This window comes from Ceratosolen solmsi, unplaced genomic scaffold (genome assembly GCF_000503995.2).
Source record: "Ceratosolen solmsi marchali unplaced genomic scaffold, CerSol_1.0 scaffold43, whole genome shotgun sequence".
NCBI classification, from domain to species: Eukaryota; Metazoa; Arthropoda; class Insecta; order Hymenoptera; family Agaonidae; genus Ceratosolen; species Ceratosolen solmsi.
In genome coordinates this window covers 1,913,332-1,922,556 of record NW_011948431.1, presented here as the reverse complement: position 1 = coordinate 1,922,556, position 9,225 = coordinate 1,913,332, and the positions used below count along the sequence as shown (strand labels likewise).

Genomic DNA, 9,225 nt, shown 5'->3' with positions numbered 1-9,225 from the left:
CGGGTCGGCGGCGCGGGGGAGCCGAGTCTCGATTACCCGGACACACCCACCAACTACAAATACGTCTTTATCGGCGGCGTAATTGTCATTCTAATTGCCACCCTCGTGGGTGTGCTCGTAACCGCTCAGCGCCGTCATCCCGGCAAGATAACGACCTGGTTCCCCGATGGATTCATCCGGACGTCGGGCGGTAGCGTGCAGAGGCGCCGATCGAGGCGACGCGGTCCCGACGGGCAGGAAATGCGCAATCTCAACAAGCAGCCCCCGGGTATCAATTGTATGGACCTTGACGTGGGCAACGGCCGGGCGCATCAGTGGTCCGACGACGAATCCGATCTCCCGCCCTCGAAGAGGATGAGGGCCATCGAGCCGGGTTACGCGAGCGACCACACGGTCGTCACCGATTACGAGGAGGCCGAACCGCGCATGTGGACCCAGCAGCACCTCGACGCAGCCGAGGTTCACAATAGACCCGAGGCCGGCGTGCTCACGCCACCGAGCCTCGAGCACGGTCAAGACGTGGACGCCCGCGGTCCCTGCGGCATGACGCCCCTAATGGTCGCGGCCGTCCGCGGCGGTGGACTCGACACTGGCGAGGAAGACGAGGAGAGCGACGGCACGGCGGCCGTAATCGCCGATCTCGTGGCGCAGGGTGCCGACCTCAATGCCACCACCGACAAGACCGGCGAGACGTCCCTCCACCTCGCAGCTAGGTAAATCTTTATATCTTTCTCTCTCTCTCATTTTGTTGCTCCTGCTGTTGCTGCTCATACTGCTGATACTCATAATAACAAATAATGGGATAGCACAGCCAAACCTCGTACCACCCCCATCCCCTTCACCCAAAGACAGTCGTGGTGATCATCACACGATTTCATGCGACTAATTCGCCACTTGCCAATGTGGCCGCCTCGTTTTACAGATACGCTCGAGCGGATGCGACGAAGCGGCTCCTCGACGCCGGATCGGATGCCAACTCGCAGGACAACACCGGTCGGACGCCCCTACACTCGGCCGTCGCCGCCGACGCGATGGGCGTCTTTCAAATTCTGTTGCGCAACCGCGCGACGAACCTCAACGCCCGCATGCACGACGGCACGACACCCCTCATACTCGCAGCGAGACTCGCCACCGAGGGTATGGTCGAGGACCTCATAAATGCGGACGCGGACATCAACGCCGCGGACAATAGCGGCAAGAGCGCCCTACACTGGGCCGCGGCCGTTAACAACGTCGACGCGGTCAACGTGCTCCTCGTTCACGGGGCCAACAGGGACGCCCAGGACGACAAGGACGAGACGCCCCTGTTCCTGGCGGCGCGCGAGGGCAGCTTCGAGGCTTGCAAGGCCCTGCTCGACACGTTCGCCAACAGGGAGATCACCGACCACATGGACAGACTGCCGCGGGACGTGGCCAGCGAGCGCCTCCACCACGACATCGTTCGACTGCTGGACGAGCACGTGCCGAGGTCGCCCCAGATGGTCTCCGTTATACCCAACGGCCAGCTCATGGGTGAGGAAATCGAATTTTCATATCGCATCGGGAGCGCGGACTACCCCCCGAATCCGCACCCACGACAACTTAACCGCTCGTCTCGCGTGCGCACAGGCTCGCCCAACCACCCTCAGCTCATTGCGCACCCGACGGTCATCGGTGGCGCGCCCAAGCAGTCCAAGTCAAAGAAGCGGCCGAAGCCCGGCTCGGGCAATCCCAACAGCCCGGAGTCGGAAAACGGCGGCGGGGGCGGCGCGGCCTCGGTTCGGCGAAAACCCTCGGTTAAGAAGCAGCCGCCGACGAAGCGCGGCGCCCAGCCGAATCCCAACCAGGAGCTGCCCCAGGGCGCAGAGGGGGCCGAGGGCAGTCTGCCCAGCCCCTACGACAGCGCGAGCCTCTACAGCAACGCGCTGCCGCCCTTGGTCGCGGCGGTGGCAACCCACACGCAAACGACAGCAGCCGCCGCCGCGGCGGTGGCCCAGGCTGCGGCGGTCGCGGCCGCGGCAGCGGCTCAAGCGGCAAAGCAGCCGCCCCCCTACGAGGATTGCATCAAGAATCAGACGTTACAGCAGCAGCAACAACAGCAACAGCAGCAACAGCAGCAACAGCAGCAGCAGCAGCAGCAGCAGCAGCAGCAAAACAGGTACATTATCACGACACTTATTTGCTCCCACGATCATCCAGTCGAGGAACAAAAAAATTAAAAAAAAAAAAAGCCTGTACACCCCATCGAACAGGCTCCACCCTCTCACATTTAGCTCTCGTGTCTAATGGCGAAGAGCGAGACCAAATGTACCTCGGCCCGAGGGACGATCCGTCTAACTTATTATCACTCTCTCTTTCTCTCTCTCGTGTTCCCAGCCTGCAGCAGCAACTCAGCCACCTTACGAACGACGGCTTCACGAGCTACGGCCTGCCAAATTTTCACGAGCAGCTGCTGGCCGCGCAACAACAGCAGCACCAGCAGCAACAGCGCCAGCAGTCCAACGGCGCCGCGACTATGGTCGTGAATACTCTATCGCCGCCTTACAGTAATCAGTCACCACCCCACTCGGTCCAATCCAACATGACCCTCTCGCCCCAGGCGAGCTACATGGGCTCGCCCTCACCGGCCAAGAGCCGACCCTCCCTGCCGACCTCGCCGACTCACATCGCCGCGATGAGGCAGGCCACCCACCAGAAACACGGCGGTATGCCGCCGGTGGGGTTTGACTTTGACACCCTGCCCTACCCCCAGCAGCAGATGCAGCCAACCCCTCAACAGCAACAACAACACCAGCAGCAGCAACAGTTTCAACAGCAGCAGATGCAACCTACTCCCCAACAGCAGCAGCAGCAGCAGCAGCAGCAGCAGCAGCAGCAGCAGCAGCAGCAGCAGCAGCAGCAGCAGCAGCAGCAGCAGCAGCAGCAGCAGCAGCAGCAGCAGCAGACAACAACAACAACAACAACAACAACAGCAGCAGCAGCAGCAAATCCAGCAGCAGCAACAGCAACAGTACTACCAGTACTTGACGCCGCCTTCGCACCATTCGGGTCCCGACGTCACGCCCCAGCATCTGATGCACGCGCCCGAGAGCTTCCCGACGCCCTCCCCGGACAGTCCCGGCCACTGGTCCTCGAGCTCGCCCCACTCGAACAGCGACTGGTCCGAGTGCATGGCCTCGCCCCAGAACGCCTACGGCTCGGCGAGCGCCGCCGCCGGACACCAAAGCAACAAGGGCTCCGAGGCCATCTATATCTGAGGGGTGCGCCACGGGGTCCTCCAGCTTCTCCATCCACACAAACACGCGCCTCTCCTACGAACCGCTATCATTTGACTAACGGATAGCGAGAGAGCGCGAGAGAGAGAGAGAGAGAGAGAGAGAGAGAGAGAGAGAGAGCAAGAGAGAGCAAGAGAGAGAGAGAGAGTGTGTGTGTGCGTGAGAGAGAGAGAGAGAGAGAGTGAGAGCGAGAGATAGAGAGAAAGTGAGAGTTTGAAAGTGTGTGTGTGTGTGTGTGTGTGTGTGTGTGTGTGTGTGTGTGTGTGTGTGTGAGAGGGCATTTTGTCAAACGGGACATTAAGCAGGGAACTGTGATTAATTAATCGTCCTCCTCCAAGAGGAAGGGAAATGACGTCGAGGTGGTCGAGCGGGACGGGAGTGCGGAGCCGCGAGCCCCCACCACCGTCGGACCGATCACACAATCGTTACAAGTAATTATATAATCGAGGAGACGACTTACGGTCGCGTAAGGCCGAACGAGGGCTCGCGTCGCCCGTGCGTGGGTGCGGGGCCTTGGCGTTTAAGAATCGAAACGCCTAAGAGCCGCTCGCCAAGGATCTTGCAATTATTTGGCGTTGCCCGCCTGCTGGGCCACCACGAGGCCTTGGCGATCGTGTATTACTGCGCTCTTACGGACTCTAAGCCGAACGATTACGAAGATGCTAATCGCTGGTGCGGTGTGATGTATTTTAGGATTACGATAAGCGCTCGATCATTCGGGCAATAAGGTAAGGACGAATGGACAGCAGCAGCCCCCTCCTTAGCACTAAAACGAGACGCTGCCATCACTCGATGGATCTTAAAGGGACGTTAATCCACCAAGCGACCTAGTCGCGATAACAAACGACACCGCCCCTTCGCCGCGTTGACATCATATCGCATCCCACTCGAGTCAACGATTGACCTAATTCAAACTATCTCGCGCCCTTGCGCCATATTTGTTTACTAATAAAGCGGCACGTGCTTAGTTACTCACACGGGGCGGGACGGCGGGTCGGGCGAGAGGGGGATGGCCTTTCGTATCTTGGTGGCTTCGAAGGGGGCAATCCGGTAATTGATATGGGCCAACTGTTAGGGCGTGCGTGCGTGTGGAGGGGCAGAGGGGATTGATTGGCCGATCGACTCGATGCGCGGGATTCGCATCCCCATCGACGTCTTAGGTCGGACGATAAAATAATTTATTTGCCCAATTACGATCCATCGAGGAAGCTGAGAGTGCATATTGGTAGAGCAGACTTCGCGACGAGGAGGAGACGCGAATCTTTCCCTCTCCGTGATGGCCCCGATCGACTTATCCTACGAGCCGACAAGCAAATAAACATTTTATTTTATTTAATTGGCCGTGACTCAGAGCCATAAAGTAGCCGCCGAAATGCACAATTATGCTTGAAAATTAAAGGATCCGTCGATCGGTGCGTACAACCGCGCGCACTATTGTATGTATTTTCTCCTCCCTTTATCACTTTCCCCCTTCTATTCACCATATTATCATCCCCAAGCATTTTATAAGGTACGTATACACGCGCACGCGCATACGTATATATATATATATATATATACATACATACATACGTATGGGGATATGCCTGCTGAGTGTGAGTGCGTGTAAGTTACGTACATATATATATATATATGTATGAAAAAAGAAAAAAAAAACAGGACAACTTTGTGTATAGCAGAGATATAGCAGAGATCGCATGAATTTCACTTGTGCCTACATTCTTAAAACGCAGTAGCGATATTTTTTTTATGGGAAATCTTAATAAGGTCGTAAGGACGGGAAGTTGAACGCTGATTTTGGTGCCTTCGAAACGTGCCAGAGAAATGATATTTTACGGCACGATAATTGAAGAAGACCCGACGCGACAAATGTAAGATTGAATTTTTATAAAAAGCAGCGCGCCTCTCTCGCTATAACGATCTAATAATAATAATAATAATAATAATAATAATAATAATGAAAGAAAAAGAAGAAGAAAAAAACGAGGAGGTGAGACGTTAACCCAAATTGGGACGTCGATGTAGCGATAAATTGAGCATACCGATGAAACTTAGTGCATAGTAATTTGTAATATTTAAAAGAACGGGCGCGCAAGAGCCTTCCTTTTCTTTTTTTCTTTTAATAAAGAAAATAAAGAAAAAGCAACACTCCGGGGAAAATGCGATTTTTCCTCCTAGCGATTTATACACAGATCTTATGTATACAAATGTAATCTCATACGTGTTTGTTTAAACGCTATGTTAAGGTACACAAAAGTGCATTTAGAAAAAAGAAACCAATTAAGATTTTATTTTCTCTCTCTCTCTCTCTCTCTCTCTCTCTCTCTCTCTCGTTTTTTTCTTCTTCTTTTTCTTTCATTATTATTATTATTATTATTATTATTATTATTATTATTATTATTATTATCATCATTATTATTATTATTTTTTTTTTGTATTTTTTTTTTTTTGGTTGTTTATGTTTTTTTGTACGTCAATTATCATTATTCATTTTTCACACTTTCTTTCAATTTTCTTTTTCATTACTTTTGTTTTATTTTTTATTCTATGTTTGACTTACCCGTTGAAATTTATTTTTCTTTTGTTTTTTTTTTTTTGTTTTTTTTTTTTTTGTTTTTTTTTTGTTTGTTTTTTGTTTTTGTATTTTATCTATACACACACTTCCCTTTTTTCTTCTATAAACTGAATTAAAGACAAGACAACAGACAATATAAGGGAAAATTGTGCCTTTAATAAAGTATATGTGCATATGTGGATGTATCGTAATAAAATGACGTCGATTAGGTAGATCCTTGAAAATACTAGAGAATAAAGAGTGTGGTAGTGGCGAAGGAGGTGAAGCACTCCAGGGGTTGGAGAATCATTTATTGCCCATGACGTACGTCGATGTCGTCCATACGCAGACATTCCATTTTGTATGGCTGAATCGTTTCTTAGCTCTTCACTTCTCCTTATTTTTTCATGTTTTCTCATATTTTTGCCATTTCCATTCCCCTCCCCGTCCCACGCCCATCATTCCTACGGCAATATTTTTTTTCTCGCTTCTTTATTCTCTATCGCTTTGCTTTTCTTTAACATAAAATTCGCGAACCTCTATCAATCGCCGCCTCCTAGCCTCCAAGCATAACCTTATGATAATGTAATCAGCATAATTGCGTGCAAAGTGTCAGGCTTTGTTCAATTGTAATAATCTTACTGTAGACGTCGGTGGGCGGTAATTTCATTCTCTAAACGTGGTTTGCGCCAAAGCCAGAAACGCTACGTGTTTTGTTATTTGACAGAGGTCGAGCAAGAGGGTGTTGGATTCGCACAATGAATTCACAATGTCGCGTCGTAAACTTGTTGCGAGAGAAAAGATAGGTGATTTTTTTTTTGTTTTTTGTTTTTTTTTTAATTTTTTTTTTTCTTATTTCCCTCATTTTCTTACATTCTTTCTATCCTTCTTTCCTTCTTTCCTTCTTTCCTTCTTTCCTTCTTTCCTTCATTGGAGGCGCTTTTGGTTAGCCGATTTTTCCGTCGCGTGCATTGGCAGCCAACAGAACCCGGATTCTAGGCCCCGCCTCACGCTTAAACGTCTGTGACCGAATGTGCTGCCTCGGGCAAAGAAATAAATATGTAAATACTCTATTTTCCACTATTGATATATAAATACGCCCCTATGCCCTATTATCTCTATATTCGATTTTATCTTTTCTCTTGATTTTTTGTACAAAATACTTTTACATATATTTACAATTTTATAACCGCGCGCAATCGTCAGGAGGCCCAGCGGCGCATAATTTTACGATTGGAGGAGCCTTCAAAATTATAATCGTATTCCCACAATTATTATTGTATTATTATTACGCGATGTAATGATTATAACGAAGTGTACCGTGATCTTCTTTACCCCCTTCGCATTAAGAATGCCCCCGATCGTTCTCATTCTTTATTATTTCTTTAATCTCATTCGTCTACCCTTTCTGTCAATGCAATATTAGAATGCGAATGCGGTGAATATCTCGGCAATAGTAAAGCAAAGACTCGTTGATGAGTATTTTGATTTTGGAGCAGTTTATTGATGATACCAGTGTATTTTTTAACTGGGTGCTTATGCAATATTTTCACAGTCCTAGTGAATGTCAACCCTTTGCTATTGGTGCGTGTGTATCCCGTGTGATGCACGTGAGCTTGATGTCGACGATGCTTTTTTTAATGATGAAATTTCGCTTTCTCAACTCCTGTCAATTAAACAATGTAAACGCGCTGCGCGATAAAGAAATCATGGGATCTTCCAAAAGCCGTTGCAAGGACAATTAAATTCGATGAAACTCATTAGATACGTAGCTTGAGTACGTAAATACATGACAATAACGAACAAAGGGACTGAATATAATTGTGTTCGATAATGAATCATCTCATTGTGCTCTCTGTTATTGAACATCTTATTCTGTGTTAAAAGTGTATTGGAAAAACTAAGACTATTATTAGGTCGCCCAGTTGACTATGTTAAGCTAGAATGCTCCAATTATTATTATTATTATTATTATTATTATTATTATTATTATTATTATTAATATTATATTATATTATATTATATTATATTATATTATATTATATTATATTATATTATATTATATTATATTATATTATATTATATTATATTATATTATATTATATTATATTATAACAAAACCTGTTATTCCTTGTAACTTGTAAAAAGTACTGAGTTTTATTCGTAATAATTATTGCTTAAGTAAAATAAGTTTAATATAGTTATATTAAAACTCCGCTCCTACATGCAATCCCTATCTGTATTTTTATAAGTTATGTCTTTTCAATAGATATAATAAATAAAGATAATTCTAATATTCACACGATAGGGTTGTTCTTCTGTTCTACTGTGCTATGCTTCCGCGTTTTTTTATTCCTTATATGATAAGCATAGGTACTTCTAGTGTATTTCGACAGATTTTACACGACAATCAAATTGTATTATAGCAATAAACAATAAAAATAAAAATTTAAGATATCAGCTCTTATTCATTTTACCACTAATTCCTCTCGTTCTATATCAACACTTATACAAAATACTTATCTTTATATAAGTTTTGTGCACTCAATTTATATATATATATATATATATATATATATATATATATATATAAAGATGGTAATAGTCATAAACTGCAATTAACGTGTTACGTATAATATCTCATGGCGCTTTCTAATAATGAAATTAATAATTAAATAATCTCTCTTATTCTGAACAATTTCCATTACAATTACAATTGTCCTATTTGTAGTTTTTCTACATTTTAATTAAGAAATTATCAACATTGGCTATTTTAGAACAAAATTATTTATTTTTTCTTTTGCTTCCTAATCAAAGGTAATTAATTATCCAAGTTTTTCATGAGATATTAAAATCTTTTTTTCTTTCTATAAGCACATGCTACATCAAAGAGGTCCTTACAAGAAAGGTGCAAGAAATAAATAATAACTTACATAAGGTAAATATATTATATATTATATTATACGATTGATTAAAATATTACAAATTCAGAATTTAGTGGATAAGCAGTGCGGTTATTATCATGTAATACAGGCTTTTTCAAGACTTAAGTAATAGTAATTTTCATACGCTATTTGTTGACGTTAAGCCATGAATTGCGTTAAGCCTTGAATTATTAACGTACATTTGATGAAAAGATCATTATATTTATCGATCGATTATTCTACAACTACATACCGAATGTACCAATGAATATTATTCGTTAAAAGCACAATGATTTCAAATCATCTGCGTCCAATACATCGATTGAAGAATGCAATGATTTTTCCACTTATTACGTACGTAAATTGACGCTGATGGAGAGAAAGCGTAGTTGTCCTTTTCCATAATAAAGCTGCGAGTGAATTTTGAAGAAAAAAAATTGCCAATAACACTATTATAAAGGAACAATATTGGAAATCGAAGTAAAAGAAAGAG

General features: G+C 45.4%; 1 protein-coding gene across 1 annotated transcript in view; it reads left to right on the top strand.

Moving 5' to 3' along the window:
• The window catches only part of N (neurogenic locus Notch protein), a 370,307-nt gene extending 366,960 nt beyond the window's left edge, over nt 1-3,347 (top strand). Inside the window, exons 14-18 of the mRNA XM_011502136.1 lie at nt 22-713; nt 923-1,512; nt 1,609-2,137; nt 2,356-2,899; nt 2,937-3,347. Of these exons, the coding sequence (XP_011500438.1) occupies nt 22-713; nt 923-1,512; nt 1,609-2,137; nt 2,356-2,899; nt 2,937-3,236 (2,655 nt within the window). The 3' untranslated portion in view covers nt 3,237-3,347. The remainder of the gene's footprint in view (nt 1-21; nt 714-922; nt 1,513-1,608; nt 2,138-2,355; nt 2,900-2,936) is intronic.
• Nucleotides 3,348-9,225: the final 5,878 nt, after the last annotated feature.